General features: G+C 38.9%; 1 protein-coding gene across 9 annotated transcripts in view; it reads right to left on the reverse strand.

Annotated features, from left to right (window-relative positions):
- The window catches only part of MTA3 (metastasis associated 1 family member 3), a 156,525-nt gene that overhangs the window by 35,556 nt on the left and 99,911 nt on the right, over positions 1-21,058 (reverse strand). For 7 of the 9 annotated variants that reach the window (XR_015725267.1, XM_087863700.1, XM_087863699.1 and 4 more), the window contains 3 exons: positions 14,575-14,763; positions 3,641-3,715; positions 1,339-1,397 (listed from right to left, as the gene is read on the reverse strand). Coding sequence is in view for 8 of the 9 variants with exons in the window: in XM_087863700.1 (XP_087719826.1) it covers positions 1,339-1,397; positions 3,641-3,715; positions 14,575-14,763 (323 nt within the window). In the remaining variant the exon portion in view is untranslated. The remainder of the gene's footprint in view (positions 1-1,338; positions 1,398-3,640; positions 3,716-14,574; positions 14,764-21,058) is intronic. The other 2 variants (XM_087863703.1, XM_087863702.1) reach the window with 1 other exon arrangement.

Consider the following 21,058-nt stretch of genomic DNA (forward strand, 5'->3'; position numbering starts at 1 on the left):
AACCTCTGAATGCTGCCATCGAAGCATGAAAGCAGACATAAATAATATATAAATGAAGGAGTATGGCTGTGTTCCAATGACACTTGATTTACAAAAATAAGCAGCAGGTCAGACTTGCCCTGTAGACTATCGTTTGCTGGTCTTTGACTTAGATCAAGCCTCCAACGAAGTCAATGCAAAATGTAACGGAAACAATTCTCTGGGTTACTAGGTGAAAACTGGTTAGATGTACCTTCCCTCTGCTGTGACAGCACGACGATGCACAAGAAAGCTGCTGCGCTTGCTTCTAAAAACCCCACACATGAATCACCACAGTTTTCTTTGGAGACTTGCTCTTCTATAAATTACTCAAATAAAATATAAAATGTTCTAAAATACTAGAAACCACTGCAGAAGGGACGTTACAGCTCTGAATAGAAGTTATGAATCCTGTAAAGAACATGTTATCTGCCTTGAGATTAAAAAAATGATTTAAAAATATCACAACCATTGTCTACGAGACCTCCGATACATAAAAGTATGTATTACTACATCAAAATTCAGTAAACAAAAGCCTAGGCATAAAACAACTGTACTGAGAAAAATCTTGAAGCAGCACATAGAACTTTGCAGCAAATTTCATCTTACTCCCCAAAGAACCTAGTATAGCACTATACACAGAGTGCTCAATAAACTACATTTTCCTGAACAAATGAACAATCGAGCTCTAAAGACCTCAAAGAAAAAGATGATAATTCATTTAAAACGTAGCATATGAAAAGCAAGCTGGCATTCATTTTGATATGACAATAGTTTCTAAGCCCCCAAAATAACGACAGAATACCAGACATGTGAAACAACTGCTACCCATTCATTATTTATCCAATATTTACGAAGTACGGTTCTTCTTACTTTCCTTAACTGTTTTCTCCCAAACCATGTACAATCAGCAACCAAATAAACCACCTCAGAAAGGCAATGCGCACCACATGCCCCAAATCCATTCTATGACACGGAAGTTTCAAAAGCTGTTAGCTTTCTGAAGCACGTTTGCTTCAAATAATAGAGTTTCACAGGTTAGTTTTCTGACGCTTTCCCTGCAGCTTTGAAAGAAGCATACCACGTGGCATTTTTCCTCTCGTCCTTTTGTTTGTCTACTTGGGGTTTCTCTCATCAGCCATTTTTCTTTCTAAAAAAATCGTGGTACTGGTATAATAGAAGCAAGTCTCATGCTTTGTATTGTCAGAAAATAAGATACACAAAGAAATTCAAATTTGGCTGAAACTGACCAAAATGACATATTTTGTTTTCACAGAATTCATACTATGACAAATATTTAAAAAGATTTCTGTTACTTACTAAGTTGGAATATACACTTGTTTCAGTTTACTCTCGGCTTCTGCTGCTTTTAGACGTTTCTAATTCAAAAGACAGACAAAATATTTTACATACAATGTCTAATAATTATTACCACTTCACTGTCTTAAAAAATTCATAAGAAAATGAAATATTAAAACGTCATTCAAAAATTGCCATTTTAACAAAAGCCCTTCTTTCATTTGAGAAAGTACCTATTCTCAAACTGTGTTAATTTGTAAGACAAGTCACTAGATTCTGAGGTACAGAACTGCAAGTATTAATACCATTTTAGACCTACATTTTAAAAATAAAGCAGTGAATAAGTCCATTTTCCACTGCTCCATGAGTGAATAAACAGGACTTAGAAATAACCATTTTTACTTTTTTTGCCCTACCAGAAGAAACACACACACACACACACACACACACACACACACACACACACACACACTCTGCTTTAAAAAAATTTTTTTTTCCAGAAATGATTAGTTTCCAAGGCCCATGAGAAATAAAGAGATAACAACTCCCCTGAGTACAATTAAATAAGCATTTGTCCTCAAGTGTTAAGAGATATGCAATAAACTTTAAAGCCTGGCTGAACTCACATCAGATTGAGGAGCCAATTAGGAGCCAAATATAAGAAAAGGAATGGGGAAAAGATTACATAATCATATCCAGAAACTGATCAACACAGTAAATGAATACAAAAAGGGAAGGAAAACAATGTATGGTAGATTTCCAAAAAGAAGACAAACCTGAGTATAAGGCAGTCATCCATATTCTCAAAAACATTTAAGAAGACAACTTAGAACTTTCAGAGGAGCACCTGAGTGCTCAGTTGGTTAAGCATCTGTCTTCATCTCAGGTCATGATCCCAGGGTCCTAGGATCGAGCACCGTATCGGGCTCCTTGCTCAGTCCCTGCTCTTGTGTGTACCCTCACTTGCTCTTACTTGCTCACACTCTCTCTCAAATAAAGAAAATCTTAAAAAAATATAAAACTTTTAGAGACAAAGTTGAAATATTTGGAAATAATTTTATCTAAAAACCACTTTTCAACCACCCATGATGCCATCATCTCCACCATCTTTAGGGACATTTTTTGGCCTTGAAAAACAAGTTTCCAGAGTACATGGTCTTCACTTCAATGTTGTTTGAAATAAGCACTTTTGAATATACATGATGTTGACACTAGAAACTTTTCAACAAGCCATGGGTATATATTCACTATTCATGATCTCAACAACTCACTATGGTCATTTTAAAAGTGATCCTTGGAGCGCCTGGGCGGCTCAGTCGGTTGAGTGTCTGACTCTTGGTTTTGGCTGAGGTTGTGATCTCAGGATCATGAGATCGAGCCCCAAGTCGGGCTCTGTGCAGGGCATGGAGTCTGCCTGGGATACTCTCTCTCCCTCTCCCTCCCACTCACACTTACTCTCTCAAATAAATAAATCTTTAAAAATAAATATGTAAATAAATAAATAGAAGTGACCCTTAAAATGTATCTTTATGGCATCCAACACTTGCCACTGTGTGATCACCCATAACTTAGGGATCACCCATAACTTAGGGAAAATAATGTCTGTGTTAAACATACTTGTTCTTTTCTTTACCAGCTCTAAACTGTGACTAGAAAATATAAAAACAAGTATTGACTGAAGTTACTCAGGAAAATATACCTTTCCCCAAAAGTAACAGTACTCAAAGTAAGTAATTGAGAGAATTACCTCAGATTGGAACATTTAGAAAGGACTCAAAATTAAAGGATTCCCTGCTTTTAGAAATAATTTTGGAGAAAAATTCATGTATAGTACCAAATCATCAAATTAGTCATACTAACTACTACAGTAAAGGTCAAAGACTTAGGGGATCTATATATGACACAAACGTCATCTAAGGAGGTTTCAGAAGATCTTTCAAAGTATCTCAAACTGTATGGTTGATGGCACTGGTCTAAACTTCTAATAACCCATAAAAATAACTCGTTGACACCTTAGGTCATTCCTGTCGACTACACTCACAAAGAGATGAAGGGCCAAGCCCCTGCAAGGAAAGTACACCTCTCTAGCGCTATCTTTCCCTGTCGTCTTTCCAAAATACTTATCACCATGACTTCTGAAGTAAAGAAAATATTAGGACTAAAGTCTTAATATCTTAAGGACATGAAATCATATAGTTTAAAATAATACAGAAAAGATAAAGCAAACAAATTTAAAATTAAGTATATTGCTAAGAAATATGAAGATATGAACAGAAAGCTCACTTTAATGCTACTGTATCGGCGGCAATATGAAGAAAATTACCTGCTGTACGTATCTGTCAGTAGTTTTCCACATGTAATAATATTCGATGATGCTAGTCAATGATTTCCAAGGGAGCTGAAAAAATATTTAACATGATAATGGAAAACAAGCTACTGTAGAAACTTTTTTAAAGTCACTTTTTAAAAATAATGAGGCAAATATCCACATGGAAGATTCATTCTAGGAGAAATGTTTGAGAAAACTAAAATTAATTCTTAGCAAAGGGTACCCCAAACAAGTTATATTCAGTCAGACACTCTAATACAACACCTCAGATTCCTCACCTCCCATTTTATTTAAGATTATAAACATTACGACTGATAATATCTCATGACCTATTCAGGAAAGTTATTCTTGGGCTGCAGGTGGGATTGAAGTACAATTTTTGGAAATGATATTTAAATAGATTTAGCCTAAGTTACTTTACACTTCCAAGGATGCCAGCTACACCTGGTTGTCATTTGGTCTCTGGCATAATGGTTCTCATCTTTATCAAAACTGACTGATTTTGACCTATTTTGTTGTAAATGAAATAAAAACCTAAATATCTGAGAGACAGCGTAGTTGAGTGTCATGGCTTGTATTTGAGAAAGAGGAAGCTTACCTTTGCTATTTTCCTAGAATGATTCAAAACCGGCCAAACGAGCCCTACTAACGAGACCCACAACCAAGGCTATATCCCATACGATCCTCTGTAAAGGGCGATCTGTCAGTCAACCAAGATGTAAATCGGAACAGATCAAACCTTCAAACAAGTGACTATCCACAGTCACAATCTTTAGCTGTTGCAGCAGATTCTACGGATAGGTGACTCAGCGCTCTCTGACTCCTAGCCAGCTTGCCCCAATGCATCGTTGGGATTGGAGAGTCAAAACAGTACTTCCCACACCGCCCTGCAGCTGGGGTCAGCTTGAAACCCACGTGTACAATAGCCACACCATTCTTATCACCTCTACGTTTCACTCACCTGTTTGCTCTGAAGAGGAAACAGATGGAGTTTTGAGAAAGGAAATTATTTTCAGCTTAACGGGGTGGCAGCTCCAACAGCAGTTACCAGTGTGGCCTCCTTAAAGGACCAAACCACACAGCCATGGGTGTCCACACAGCAGCTAAAGCAAATACCGTTTTCTATGACCCAACAGGCAATCTAATGGTGTGTCTGAGGGATGGTGTAAGGAGCCCACAGCAAGACCTCACGGGGCAAGACCTCCTGGGGTAAGACCTCAGAGGACAGTCATGGGCACAGTCCCCCCAGGGCTTCAAGCAAGCTACAACCAAGCAAGCTTCATCCCCTAACTATTCTTCTTCTGAGAAACAGCCCCTGACGTGCAATTACCTGGAAGGCTGAGAAAAGGAAACCAAGTGACTAGGGAACCTAAGCTTCACCATCAGCCAGATTTTATCTAAGCCATCAAGTCCTACACTCAGCTGTGCTCAGCACCACCGCTCTCTCAAGAAGTACAGGTTTTGAAAGCACAAGTAACGCATCCCATTGTGTCTCCTCCTGTTGCAGGATTTCTCCCCCAACCCTCACGGCTTCACAGGAGTTCCCTAGCACAGGTCAAGTGAGGAGGAAACAAATCTGAATGTGGCTGATGGCTCTGCACGATATCCTGGCACTGACCAGAATTCTACTGCGGCAGCATTTCAGCCCTGAGCAGGAGTGGCTCTGAAGCACAGTGAAGAAGAGAGATCCTTTGGGAGGGCAGGGCATTAGTCACCATTGGGCTTTCTACTTTGAGTTGAAGGAGAGCTGGCCATTAGTATGGTACTAATCCATACCCACTTGTAGAGAGTGGTTACTTACCTGTCACAATGACTGGGGACTTGAAAGGAATCAGATTAGAAGGTTGGTAACAATGAGGCTTAGGAAAGAGGTTTGTGGGAGATACACCTCTGGATGGGCCCAAGTGTGAGGGTATTTGTGTCTCCATGCTTATCAAAGGCTCCCTCTGGAGAGGAGGTTCTCATCAATATCAGGAGGACAAGATGATCTCTAGGGCTATCAGCCAGCCTCTTTCTCTAGCGAGAACAATGACTGCTCAAAGGACACATAAACAAAATGGACACAGAGGCAAGCAGACAGATTACACATGGGTACCACCACATGGATGTCCTCTCACCAAATCTGATCTGATTACTCCAGGTGTCCAATCTGCAAGGAACAGAGTACACTGGGCTTCCAACATGGCACCATTCCTGGTAACATGTCAGTTACATTAGACTCTCAGCATCCTGGAATGAACAGACATCTTGTTCTTGTTGAATAGACAATTATTCTAAATATGACTTGCCTTTTCTGCCTATAATGCATTGACTAGCAATACCAACCACAGACTTATGAATGACTTATTCTCACAGAACATCGCTTCTAACTCAGGTCTCAGAACCCTCAGGAAAAAAGGTTTGGGTCACCCTACCAGGTTAAGAACATTGGTCATCTAAGGGACTAAGGGGAGAATAGTGGAGGAATTTGATTTTGAATGCCAATGAAGACCTCAGGATGAGTTTCAGAAACAGAGAAAGGAAGACTAAAGAAGCTACCTGTATTTCCTTCCTTGCTTGGTATAATGATTTTCCTTCAGCAGCCTAATTCCCTTTCTATTTTTATATAAGGTCTGTTGATGGTAGTTTTACTTTTATAATTGAATGCAGAAGTTACAAGCAATAAAGACAAGGCTGTGACTAAAACCTGAGGAAGAATAAACATCAACCAGAGAAGGATGCTGTGACATTAAATGTGAGGAAAAGGTGCCACATTTTCTAATGATTCAGGGATAATTACAATAGTTTAAAAATTTGATATACGGAAAGGAAGCATGTACAGAAGGCAGGGATGATGCCGAGTAACCGAAGAGGTGAGTGATGGCAGATCCTATACACCCACTTCCAACCCCCTTCTAGCTTACCTTCCTTAAAGCTCTAAACAACATCTTCCCCAGATACCCTGGACCAAGGATGCACACATACGGGCCACTTACAGGCAAGGTGACAAGATGACACCCAGATAGAGAAGTGAGCAACATAAGGATGAGGCTGCATGCAGGGAGAATGAACTGTTTGGCAAGAATAATGGTTGAGGGGCACCTGGGTGGCTTCGTCAGTTGAATGTCCGACTCCTGATTGTGGCTCAGGTCATGATCTCAGGGTCCTGGGATCAAGCCCTGGGTCAGGTTCCATACTCAGTGGGGAGTCAGCTTTAGGATTCTCCCTCTGCCCCTCCCCCTGCTCTCTTTTTCTCTCTTAAATAAATCTTAAAAGAAAAGGAAAGAAAAAGAATGATGGTTGAAATATCATGTTCTTCTGGGGCATCTGTGTTGACCTTTTCGCCATCCATACTTAACATCATGGGTGCCAAGCAGTGGAGGGCATGGTGTTTCCACTGTTACTGGAAGTGTAGTGTCCAATCTTGGTTCTCTAGTCTTCCCAGAGATTCTGTGAGAACCTAATATCCTATATTCGTTTCTGATTAAATTAGGTATAGTGAATTTCGTACTCAGCAACTAAGAACCCCAATACAACCAATACATTTATTCTTTATACTAAAATGGGTGAGGCTGAGTTTCTCTTATCCGTAATCAAAAGCACTCTAGCTCGTACAAAGGTCAGAGGTAAAGTGTTCAAAGAATAGGGCCTAGACATGTGGCATTTACTTTTTGTTTTATTTATTTAAGTAATCTCCACACCCAACGTGGGGCTCAAACTCATGACCCTGAGATCAAGAGCTGCACACTCTTCTGACTGAGCCGGCCAGGTGCCCCAAAAGTGTGCCATTTATTGACAGAGTCAAGTTGGAGCAGAAAGCAAGCAAGACTGGTGGCAGAGGCAACAGATGTAGTGGACTTTCTGCTAGGATATTGCCATTGCAGGGTCAGATATTGTTCTTGGCTTCAAAAGTCCTGGCTGTGAAGCATCTAAACTTGGATTCCTGGCCCGCCTAGAGGTTCTGTTAGCCTGAAACACACCCTGTAATAAATCTCTCTCTCCTTAAAATAGCTACTCAAATGGATTCTGTTGTCTCCAATTATGGCTTTCCAACTTCCTTCACGTTCACTTTCCTATACTGGAAGGCTAGAATGGAAATATTATATTTCTGAGACTCCCTTGTGATTTACTTCTTCCAAACAGATGTAGAAGACCTAAATTCAGAAGTCAATTAAGCAGGACAGAGGGAATGGTGCACAGGTATCTGTTCAGCTGCAGCAGAGCTAAGAGGCGTAGATTGTTCTAGAGCCATCAGCTCCACTAGAGGCTCCCTGATCCCAAGACCATGGTTGAAGTAGTGTAGTCCTGGAACAGAGGTTAACCCAGCAGCTTCCCACTTCCGGGGGGGCGGGGGGCAGAGGTAGGAGCTCCCCTGCCTGACCATTTCTGTGGAACATTCTGATGTCCATTCTGGAGCCTACTTCTCCAACTCTATCAATTATCCAAAATTAAATTCTCCAAAATTATATATTATATAACACATATAATATATATATAAAATTATAAAAAGTAATTATCCAAAATTAAATTCTCCAAAAGTATATATTATATTATATATATAATATATATATATGTAACCATAAAGAGTAATTATCCAAAATTAAATCCCATTCTGTTTAAAATAGCTTTTGTAATTATCTGCAACTGAAGCTTAAATGATAAAACAGCTAGGAAATATCCTCTGCTGAAAGAGGGGTTTCTATGGCAAGAGACCTGAATGCATGAAGGAACACAGACTTCACAGTTCTGCACTTTGAATTTATCAGGTTCCTTTGTTATCTCAGGTCCTGCTTCTCCTTAAAATCCACAAGAGAAAGTCATTCCCACTCTAAAAATGAGAAGAAAAAAACCCAGATAATCTACAAAACCACACCAATTCTTGAGCTCATCACAGAGCTAAAGTTTCAAGACAATCAACTGAACTGAATTCCAAAGTCACGCTGAGTAAAGACTAGACTCATGAAACGCATGAACTATTTTTACTTTGGCAAAGCACACACACACACACACACACACACACACAGGGTAACAAATAAAAACAAAGAAGAAAACAGTCAAAAATTTACCAAATTATTAAAGGTCAACAGTGAGCTAGGGCAACTGTTTAGCATCTATGGGAGCTCTAGATACCAGGGGAATCCATCTACCTTTGCCACAGATACCATCAGGTGTTCATCAGAAAGAACTGGCCCAGAGCGGGAAACCTGAGAAAGCCCCCACTGGTGGTAATAGAATTTGAATCAGCACAAAGAAATGGAAGAGGGGCAGAAATGGTAGCATTTTTAAAAATAAATAACAATATGTAAATAAATATGGGGAAAAAAGGATATTTTTAAAAATCTCTTTAAAAAGATCACTGAGTGTCTAAAAGAAAAAACAGTAATAATTCACTGTGGGATTTAGAACATAGGCAGAAGTAAAACGTATGACAAAAAAAGCACAAGAATGGAAGGGAGGAACTAGAAGTGTATTATCACATGGTTCTTTCTTTTCCCTTTCTTTTTCCCTTCTTTCTTTCCTTCCTTCCTTCCTTCCTTCCTTCCTTCCTTCCTTCCTTCCTTCCTTCCTTCCTTTCTTCTTTTTCTCTTTCTCTCTCTCTCTCTTTCTTTCTTTCTTTAATTTTTAAAGTAAGCTCTACGCCCAACATGGGGCTTGAATTCATGACCCAGAGATCAAGAGTCACATGCTCTACCAACTGAGCCAGCCAGGCACCCCAGTCACATGGTTCTTATAATCTATGTGATCTAAGTGGATTTGACTGAAGGTAGATTGTACAACATTAAAAATGCATATTATAAACCACTGAAAAAATAAACGTTTAATTAGTAAGCCACTAATAGAGATAAAACTGGAATAAAAAAATAACTAAACGGACACCTGGGTGGCTCAGTCTGTTAAGCATCCGACTCTTGGTTTCGGCTCAGATTGTGATCTCAGGGTCGTAAGAGGGAGCCCCCCATCCAACTACACACTCAGCGTGGAGTCTGCTTGAGATTCTCTGCCTCTCCCTCTGCCTCTGCTCCTCCCCTGCTCTCTCTCTCTAAAGTAAAATAAAATCTTTTTTAAAAATTAAATATTTTTGAAAAGGGGGAAAGAACAGAACAATGGGACAAATGGAAAATGAACAGTAAGATAATTGGTTTTAAACCAAAAATTACATTATTGATAATGACACTAAAGGTAAATGGTCTAAACAATCCAAGTAAAAGGTAGAGATTGTTGGACTGCTTTTTAACAAAAGATCCAACTGTATTCAGTCTACAAAAAGCCTACTTTGGGCATAAATAAGATACAAATAAAGGGATGGAAACAAGATATACCATGTAATCAATAAAATAAACCCAGAGTGGTTATATTAATAGGAAAAAAAGTAGACTTCAGCACAAGGAATATTACCATAAAGAGGCATGATGTAGAGATAAAAGGGTCAATTCATTAGAAGAAGATAACAATCCTCAATGTATGTACCCAGTAAGACAGGTTCAACATAATTAAAGCAAAAACCTATTTTAATTGAAAAAGAGAAAAAGAAAAGTTCACAATCATAGCTAGAGACTTTTAATACTGCTCTCTCGACAATAGAACAGGTAGACAGAAAATCAGTAAGGCTCCAGAAGACTTGAGTAACACCATCAATAAATTTGACCTAAGTAGCATTTATAGAACATTCCACCAAATAGCAAAATATCTCTTCTTTTCAAGAGCACATGGAACAGTCACCATAATGGAACATATACTGGGATCAGAATCAATCACATGTCAAAAATGTAAAATCTGATTTTTTTATGAAGTATATTTTCTGATCAAAACAGAATGAAACTAGACTTCAGTAACAAAAATATATGGAAAAAAATCACAAACATGCGGAACTTACCTCTAAATAATCCATGAGTCAAAAAAGAAAATCAGAATGAAAAATGAAAAATACTTTAAAGGAATGAAAATGAAAACACAACTTATCAAAATGTGGAGAGAGGCCCTGTAGCACAGGGCCTGCTGAGGTTGAGACAGGAATACCGAAGCCCTCCCACATTCCAGGCCCCACATCAAGCGCAGGTAAGAATTTGAAGTCTGTGGATGTTCAGATCACTTCCTATTCACCCCTTCACGGAGGGAGGGACCCGCCCCTCAAAACAGTATCAGGTGGCTAGATGTACAACACACAACAATGAAGACAAAACAGAGGAGACCGACAGTGGTTTATTAGTCACAGCTATTCAATACAACCCAGGGGAAGACGACACCGTGTAGGACCACAGTGAGTCACTAGGGGCTGTGAAAGTGAGGTTTTGTTTAGCAAGAGGGTAAGGTATGCCCTGGTTCTGAAGAGGGTTCCCATGGGAGGGTGCGACTGGCTTGTCTGAGTAATTCTGTGGGCTGGCACGGAAGTGAAACCCAAAAGGTTGAAAGGGGGGGGGCAGGGGCTAGAACTGGGCAGATGGGGAGCCTTTCCTGCTGGGTGAGGGCCATATCTGGCAAGAACAGTGGAACTTACAGTTAAGTTTTTGGTGCCCAGTGAGGCTTAAAGATGTCAAGGCAATACATGACATTTTAGGGCTTCTGATACGGTGGTACCCTGAAGGTAAACAGAACAGCAACCAAATCCAAACCTGGCCCAACTACAGATTAGATTAACATATTAAAGGATCTTAAAAAGGTAAGACAGCACACATGAATAGATGGGGAATTAAAACAGAGATTAAAAGTATAAAAAACAAATTATAAGTGTTAGCAAAATATGCTATCATATTTGAAGAATTCGTTTAACAAGTTTATCAGTATACTGGACATGGCAGAGAAAAAAATTAGTGCACTGGAAGACAGCTCAATACAGAAATCACACAAACTAATGCACAAACAGCAGATCCTGGCTCTTGGAAGCTCAGCAGAATAATTACAAAGAAAAACATACCCAGGAGCACTGCAGTAGTGAAACTGCTTAAAAAAAAATTTAAAAAGAAAAAAAGTAAAGAGAAAATCTTGAGCACAAAGAAAAAGAAACATTTACATACACAAGAATTTCTCGTCAGAAACTATGTAAGCTAGAGAGACATCTTTAGAGTACTGAAAAAGAAAAAAATGAGTTCCATAAAGAATAACATTTTTGTTAAAGAGGGCAGTAAGATGATTTTGAGAAAAAGCTAAAATTACTGTCAGCCAAACATATACTACCAACAAATGATTACATTACAAGGAAAGTTTTAACCTTAAGCTTCAACCTTAAAAAGATACTAGGAAAAGACAAAGCACTTAAGCCTAAAGCAAGCTGAAGAAAAGAAATGACAAACATAAAAGCAGAAATTGATGAAACAGAACAAAAAAAAATCAATCGAACAAAAAACTGGTTCTTTGCAAAGATCAATACAACTGACAAACTCCTAGCTGGACTGATGAGGAAAAGAGAAAGAAGAGCTAAATTAGCAGTATCAAGAATGTGAGGGGGGCATCACTCCAGCTCATCCCAAAGACTTTCAAAGGGTAATGGCAGATTATGATCCACTGTACGACAATAAACTAGACAACTCAAGATAAAATGAACAAGGAGAAAGTGGTCAGCAAGACACAGGAGTAGGAGATACTTGCCTTTGTATCTGACAGCTATGGACAAATGAAAATAGCCCTGGATGGATGGATGTAATTAAGAGTCAAGTAAGAAGCACGGCAAAACAGTGGAGCAAAAAACAAAGAATAACCACACAGAAAGGATCACTGCAGAGGTAGGCTTAGCTTATCTGGAAATGGCTAAGAACAAAAAAGAAGAGTAGAGGCTATCAGTATAAACCACGTAGCAGGTGCCATTGTGGTCCCCATGGCCTGCTGTGCAGAGGAGCCTGGCAGCCATTGCCACTGAGGACCTCACCAGCCCTCAGGACAGCTGCAGAATCCCTGCCATGCTCATAGCAGAGGACTCTGCAGTGTGTGGTGGTGTGGACTCCAACAGCCTGCTCTGCAGAGGAAACTGACAGCTTCTGCCACCGAGGTAACCAACAGCCATTGCTGATACTGACCTCCAAGAGAGGGAAATGCTGCTGCACCCCTCCCAGAAGACACTGCTGTGTCCCCACCCCAGGAACAGGGCTGCCAGCCCCAACCTCCAACCCTGTGCACAGCCAGGACCCCAGGATTCTGGCGGTTCCACCTGCACCCACACTTCAGACCCTGAGTCCATGGCCACTCCACATGTACTCCCATCTCTGGCACTGACACTGCAAGCTAGCCAGCACACCAGACCCCAGGCTGCTGTCACTCTGCAAGCCTACATGCTCCACGCCTGGCTCTATAGCTGATCCGAGCATGCTCACGCCACATGCTCGCTGCCACGGCAAGGGTACTCCAAAGCCAGGTCCAATGCCAACAGGGATCCCTTTGGCAATGATATATCCCATGGGAGAGAAAGAGACCAGGAGGTCTCCAGCAGCCTTTGCCACCAAAGAACCCAAAAGCCTTCACTGCTGCTGCAGATACCCAGAGCACTGGCTGCTGAAGACCCCAGCAATTTAACTGACACTGACCTCTGCTTATGAAGCTGATGGGCCTCCCCAAGAGCTGGAACCATCATACCCACCCTTCCAACACCCTTGAATCCACTGCAGGTGAAGGGTCTCTCCCCACTAAAACCAGTCGGTAAAGTCTGGTAGAGGTAACTACTCAATCAAATGCACAAACATCAACACAAGGCTACAAGAAATATGAAAAATAAAGGAAATATGACATCACCAAAGAAACTGCAATTTTCCAGTAAGTGACCCCAAAGAAATGGAAATCTGTGATTTCCTGATAATGATTTCAAAATAATGGTTTTAAAGAAGCTCATTGAGCAAGAAAATACAGAGAGAACTAAAATCAGGGATAGACTCCAAAATCAGGAAAACAATACACAAAATAGAAGCTCAACAGAGAAAGACATCATAAGAAACAAAAATGCTAAAGCTGAAGAATTCAATGAATTAAATGAAAAATGCAATAGAGAACATCAATAACAGACATGACCAAGCAGAAAAAAGAACCTGTGAACTCAAAGTCAAGTCATTAGAAATTACCTTGTTAGAGTGAAAGAACAGAAAAATCAATGAAAGACAGTGTATCCAGTTAGCAGAAGGAAGGAAGCAACAAAGGTCAGAGGAGAAATAAATGAAGTATACTAGAAAAACAATAGAAAAGATCAATGAAACTAAGAGTTGCTTTTCTGAAAAGATAAACAAAATTGACTAACTAGACCAAGAGAAAGAGAAGACTGAAATAAAATCAGAAATGAAAACCAGAGGAGACATTACAACTGATACTGCAGGAATACAAAAGATCACAAGAGACTACTATGAACAATTACACACCAACAAATTGGATAATCCAGAAAGGATGACTGCTATAGAAAGCTATCCATGGACTTCTCAAATAGAAATTTCCCCATTTCAAAGAGATTATAAGCTTAATTAAAGAGAGCAATTCCATAAATACGAAGACAAAAGGAAGTACATAATAGTAGATAAGATTATCTAGTATTTAAAATCCAAGTAAGATACCACATATCATTAAGAGGAGTCAAGGGCTGAAAACCTATAAAGCATATTTTCCTACTCTGCTTGGTACAGGTTGTTTCCATATTAAAGATCCACACCAAATTCAGGCTCAACAATTAGTAAGATAACTAGAAAAATATAAAAGATCTAAATGAGAGCAACAAACTTAAAAAGCAGAGCTCAGAAATATTTAGTACTAACTAATAGTCAGAAAAGCTATCCATATTTTAAACTTGGAACTCAGAGCCTTCTGACCCAGGATCTGATTACTTCCCAAAACAAATGTCAATTTCTCCCTCTGTCAGACTAGCCTTCATTCTATGTGGAGCAGATAAAAATTACCAAGCCACGAGCTTGCTAAATGGTTTACCCAATTCCTAATAAAAACAAAATATTCCCACCCCAACATTTTATTTGCAATTTTCTACTTACAAAGTCTTGACGTATGTCATTGAAGTCTTTGCCATATTTTTCCAGTGCCTCTTCAAATAAACTAGCTTCAGAGGCTGACCACTCTTCCATTTCATCTCTGCATAAAACAGGTCCTCCAAGTGGTACTAAGACACTAATAGCACTGCTCAAATCATAGCTGTGCCTATACAATGTATCCATAGCATGAAACTAAAGAAAACAAAATGGAGAGAGAAGATCAGCCAGAAATGCAAACTTGCTAGGTTATTTAAGAACAGAAATACTAAAATGCATGATGCGCTTAAAATTAACACTAATACACTTAGGTGTTTATTTTTTAAGTAACAAAATTAAGAAAAATTAAACATCAGATTACTTATTTAAAATAGCATTTATTGCTTTAAGAAAATGCTGATTTGTACCTTGTAGGATGCGTATTTAAAAAAACAAAAAAAAAAGCGTTCATTTGTTATAGTAACCTAACCGTGAAGAGCCAGGGCCTCTAGGTGTTACACTGGGAAACAGTAAGTTTCACCATTCTCTTGGTTAACAGTGCCAAAATCACTTCAGTTATTGTACATGGTTGGCGCAGCCTTCCTTGACAAGGGAAAAATAGCTTATATACCAGAGAGAAAAAGTATTCTCAGGTTGGATTAAGAGAATGATGTCCTAAAAATGAGAGATACAGAGAACAATGGAATTGAGAATGAAGGTGACACAAAACAAAACTACACATCCATGTTAAGCAAAACAAAACAAAAGTACATATCCCTGTAAAAACAGTAACTTGGTGAGGATTTCGTAAGACCAAGAAGAGATGACCAGGCCTGCTTGGATCGGCTAGGCTGGCGTGGGTTTCCTATATACTTCAAGAGACAGTGATAACAAGAGTAATTTGAAAGGAAGAAAGACAGCTTAGGATAATATACCTGGCTTTTTGCATAAGTACCTCGGGGCTAGCTTACTTAAAAACGTTCTTCTTCCCTTCAGAAACAGTGAATAAACTTAGGTTCCAAAACTTTAAGATTCGAAAAACTTGAGATGGTTTTTCTACCAGGGAGAAAGAGATTCATTCATAACATATATGCACATTTGTATGTGCAGCAGGAAAACTGGAAAACGGGATGATCAGCTCTGCTGTGTCTGGATAAGCATATAGGTGTGGCCCAGATTTGGTTGACAAGGTGACCAAATCATTCCCAAGTGAGAACTAGTTTTATTTCAACTTTCTAACACATGAAAGCCAAATCTTGCACCTTGCACACAAAGTATCTTCTGAAATTTTCACAAAATGGACATAGTGTCACATCTATGCGACAACACAGCTCTTAAAATTTAGCTTATAAGTGAGTTCCCTATTCATACAAGAACATAAATTTAGCTCAGATATCAACTAACATCTACTAAAAAGAAAGAATTATTGACTACAGTATGCACTAAAAAAGACCTATTTAGGGCACCTGGGTGGTGGCTCAGTCGGTTAGGCGTCTGCCTTCGGCTCAGGTCATGATCCCGGGGTCAGGTTCCCTGTTCAGTGGGGTATCTGCTTCTCCCTCTCCATCTCCCTCTGTCCTCCTCCCCCCCTCCGGACTCATGCTGGCTTTCTCCCTCTCTCTAAATAAATAAACAAAATCTTTTTTTTTTTTAGTAAAGATTTTATTTATTTATTTGACAGAGAGAGACAGCGAGAGAGAACACAAGCAAGGGGAGTGGGAGAGGGAGAAGCAGGCTTCCCGCTGAGCAGGGAGCCCTATGTGGGGCTTGATCCCAGGACCCTGGGATCATGACCCGAGCCAAAGGCAGATGCTTAACGGCTGAGCCATCCAGGTGCCCCTCAAATAAATAAATAAAATCTTTAAAAAAAAAAAAAGATACATTTACACTGTGATACATTAAGACATTGAAACGGGTCTAGAATAGGAATTTGTTGACAGAACTAAAGACGTGATTTAGGACATACAGACATGTTTAAGGTACAGTAACTAACTGCTTTAACAAGGATTAACATCGCTCTTAAATAAATCACTGGATTCCACAAAACAAAAGAAAGCAGGAATTTCATTATTCCCTAGTTACAATCACAGCTAAGACCACTGACCATGTATAGTCTTTTGCTGTTATGTGTCACAATCATGGAATAATAACTTCAATTTTCAAGAGAATTTCTTCCCACCTTTCTGCAGCAAGGGTTACAAAAATGTTAGAATTGATCTTTATTCTTTGCCTGTGCTCTGCAAACTTCAGAATCAACTGAACTTCACTTTTCTAGCTAACTTCACTGGACAGATTCAACAGTTTAACTCTACTTACTGTAAAATGCTAAACACATTTACATAGTCCCTGAAATTACTGTTTCCAGATAACTGATCTACGAAAGTGAAAACAAAGTCCAATAGCATTTAGGGATCCCTTCAATTAATAATATATTACTATAAACAATTACTTTTGAAACTAAATTACGATGGGTAACAAAACCGAAAAAGATTCAATGGTATTCAAAATCAATAATTACACAAATTAACTGTGCCGCTGAGATTCCTCAGGAGGTAGAAGTAATTTTTATAATTAACAGGTGCTCTGAAACCAAAAGTCGCACAATTAAATGAGTTTTTCTCAGCTGATATTATACCAGCCACTCAAAGCATGAAAGGATTTTCAGTCTTTTGTTCATGTGAGATGAATGAAAAGGCTTTTCTTATAGGCATTTTTTAAAACGAGAGTCTATTATCTAATAAGGTTTCAAAGAACCAAAGTAATATCATAGCCTTTATAAGTGATTATGACCAAAATGTGAAGTGATTAGATTGTTTTAAAGGTTCTTTTCTTTACAGTGTGTTACTGAACACTGAAGTAATAAGCATCTGCTTTCAGAAGACTAACTCTTGCTCTGCCACAAATCAAATGGAAAGAATGGGTCCAACTCATAGCTGACTGGAGGCTATGAAACCCCTAAAGCCCACTTTTGAAACACAGCCCAGAGGAGAGCATCATCGTGATCGGTCTGTGTAGAAAATAAACATCCCATCAGACATATGCAGCGTGGAATTCCTAGGGAATAATTTCATTGACATCGACGACCAACTTCACAAAGGAAACCAAAGGATAACATTATGTGCTAGGAGTCCATATTAACTCCATCTTTCTGACACACATAGGTGGCTCCTTCAGGACTTTTATACAGTCCGATCTTACCCTATAGAACTATAAGTGAAACACAGACTGAGACAACATCAAGTGAAGACTCTCAGAATTAGGCTAAGACATGGGAGTTTGACATATGACTTGTGGTTTATTAATAAGATAGTAAAATTTCCAAGAGCTACAAATACAAAAGAACACACCGGCTGATTCCATTTATTTTCTTTTTAAGATTTATTTATTTTAGAGAGAGAGTGAGTATACGCGCGAGCGGGAGAAGATCTCAAGTTGACTCCTCACTGAATGTGAAGCCCTACACATGACTTGATTCCAGGACCCTGAGATCATGACCTAAGCAGAAACCAAGAGTTGGTCGCTTAATCAAATGAGCCATCCAGGCGCCCGTGGCTGATTCCATTTAGATGAATTTGGAGAAAAGTAACACTCAATGGTAAGAGAAGTCAAAATAATGATTACCTCAGAAGCAGGGGGAAGGGGGGCGATCACTGACTGAGGAAAGGCATGAGGGAACCAATGGGATTCTGGTAGTGTTCTTTATCCAGATCTGGGTGGTAATTACATGAATGTATACATATATAAAAGTTTATAAGCTATGTACCTAAGTGTACTTAATATACTTCACTGTATGTATACCTCAATTTTAAAGACAAAGAATTTAAAGACTAAATGTAAAAAAACTGGAAGTCTTCCCTCTTTGATAAATACTTTGCAAAGATACCATGTTTTCAATAGAGATACAGATACACACAAGACCCATTCAAATCTAAATTTAAAAAATCATAAGAACTCAGCACAAGCTGTTCTCTCTGCCAAATAGTGGTGAAGGTGTTGTCACATTTCATCTCATTCATAACAGATGGAGATGACAAACAGAAGTATTTTAGGAGAAAGACTGACAATGAAATCTTGGCAGTGAAATTCTCATTTTTTGTTCATTAAGTAGAATCACACTGTGGTAGACTAGATTATTATTCAGCAAATCCTCCCTCCCTCCCCTGGACCTCAACAGGAGAGTATTCTTCTACTCCACGGATACTGCGCCTGGCCATGTGACCTGACTGGCAAGGAAGACGTTCAAGATATGTGACATAATAGAGCCTTGACATGTGTTTCCATGTCTGGACTTGCCCTCTTGAGCTACTGGCTTTTTTCACCCAAGGATGAGATCTACATGGAGCAGATCTGGACTCATCCTGGCACCTGAAGTAGCCCAGTCTAGTTCAACCGAATCCTAGGCAATCTGCACACGAGTACGTAAGAGTTAATGCTTGCTGTTATAAGCCACTGACAGACTGGGCAGTGTAATAAATACTGTGTTTTCCCTTTTGAGAATAAAGAACTTATTTACTCCATGCTAGATGTGCTGTGAGCAGATAGCCCTCAGCTGTCATCTCTGGTATGATCTCAATTTAAGAAAGATTCATCACCCAAGGTCATGCCCTCTTCTTGGGGCAGTCTTCACCCAATGATGCAAGAATATAAAGGTCCTGCCTGTCACCCTGATTTGGGACAACCTTTCGAAGTATCCATGGAGTTGGCTGAGGCCTTCATTCATACTGTACCATAGCCCACCTTCTTCCTCTGTTCAATCCTGCTTCCTTCCCTTCTCTTCCACAGGTGTTGACACCTAATAAACTTCCTACATAAAAATCTCCATCTTAGAGTCTGTTTCTCAGAAACCCAGCCTGTAACATGTAGCATTATTTTGGCAACAGCTAACTGATACACATATATATTCAATCCTAACTATTGATTTGCTCAGTTAGCATTTTATAAAAACTTGACATGTATACCTCCAGCACAAATTATAGCATTCAGAACACCAAATCTATTTAAAAATTAATGAGCATATGGTTTTTTTCTAAGCAGAAGGTGAATATAAACTCTTATGAGTATAAACTGTAAACCATGATCAAGGCAAAACATTTTATATATAAAAGAGAAGTATGCCATCCATTCTCAATTTCTGCTTCAGTGCCCAGTACTCAAATCAAAATACCTCATTCATCATCAAATTTGTTAAGACTTAAGTTGTCATTTACTCAAATCAATCTACAAGATACCCTGAGCCACGTCCTTGTGTGCAGTTGTACCTTCTGATTATTACCCCAAGACAGCTATGGGGTGGCAGGGCCACAGTAACCCCAGGGCCCTAAATGTCATTTGTGTGAGCAGAACTAGGAATTCTCCCCCTCCCCTCCCAGGCTCTGATTTTAGACACAAACCAGAAAAATACCTAACAACTGTGTGAGGACACTGAAGAACAACCAGTGAAGGCAAGGGGACGCTAAACTAATTCAGGAAGAAGTAGGACAGGAAAGCTCCCACACCGACTTGAGCTTTGATCTTGAAGGAATTTTCTAGACTGCCACACAGCAGAACGGACAAAAACAGAAAGTTTCCTTTTTACTAGGCCGAGGTAAAATTGGGTAAGACCTGGGGAGCAAAAACCTATGGAGGATCATGTTCCAGGCCCTGAAGGAAATCACAATATATTAAAAGAACTGGTATCATACATGTTCTCTGACTGCAACCCCCAGGGCAATTAAGATAAATTTATGAACCTCATTTCCTTGGAAATTAACTCACAATTAAATGCAAAATTATAAAGTAAATTAAGAAATACTTAGAACCAAATGATAATAAAAAAGACTACATATAAAAGCATAGTAGATACAGAGGTACATTTACAGTCTTTTAAATATTGATGATGGAAAAGTAGACAAAGTTCATGGGCTAAAGTCAGTCTTAAAAAGCTGGAATAGGAATATCAGAGTAAACCCAAAGAAAAGTAGAAGGAAGAAAATAATAAACAGGAAAAAAAAAAACTAAATAGAAAACATACAATAAAAAAAAATCAACTGAACTAAAATCTCATTCTTTTAGACAATAAAAAAGAAAAATCTGACAAAACTATCAAGAAAAAAATGGGAAATGACACATATAAACAACAACAGGATGAAAAGCTAGTTATAACTGGGGACTTAGCAAATTATTCTAATAAAGAATACGATGAAAAATTACATTGATAAATTTAAAAATTTAGGGTAAAATAAAAAATCTCCTGATTTAAATGATCAAAATGGACTTAAGTAGCATAAAAACTTATTCTAATTATATCAAATTATAACCACAACCCAAACTAAGGGACATTCTGCAAAATAAATGGCTTGTACTTTCAAAATGCCATGGTCACGAAAGACAAAGAATGAGGAACTGTTCAGGACTGGAGGAAATTAAAGCAGTATGACAACTAAAGGCAATAAATGATTCTCAAGTCGATTTTGGACCAGAATAATTTTTTTCTTTTGTTATAAAGAACATAACTGGAACAACTAGAAAATCT

Source organism: Ursus americanus, chromosome 7 (genome assembly GCF_024610735.1).
Source record: "Ursus americanus isolate L20-20 chromosome 7, mUrsAme1.1.p, whole genome shotgun sequence".
Lineage (NCBI taxonomy): Eukaryota > Metazoa > Chordata > Mammalia > Carnivora > Ursidae > Ursus > Ursus americanus.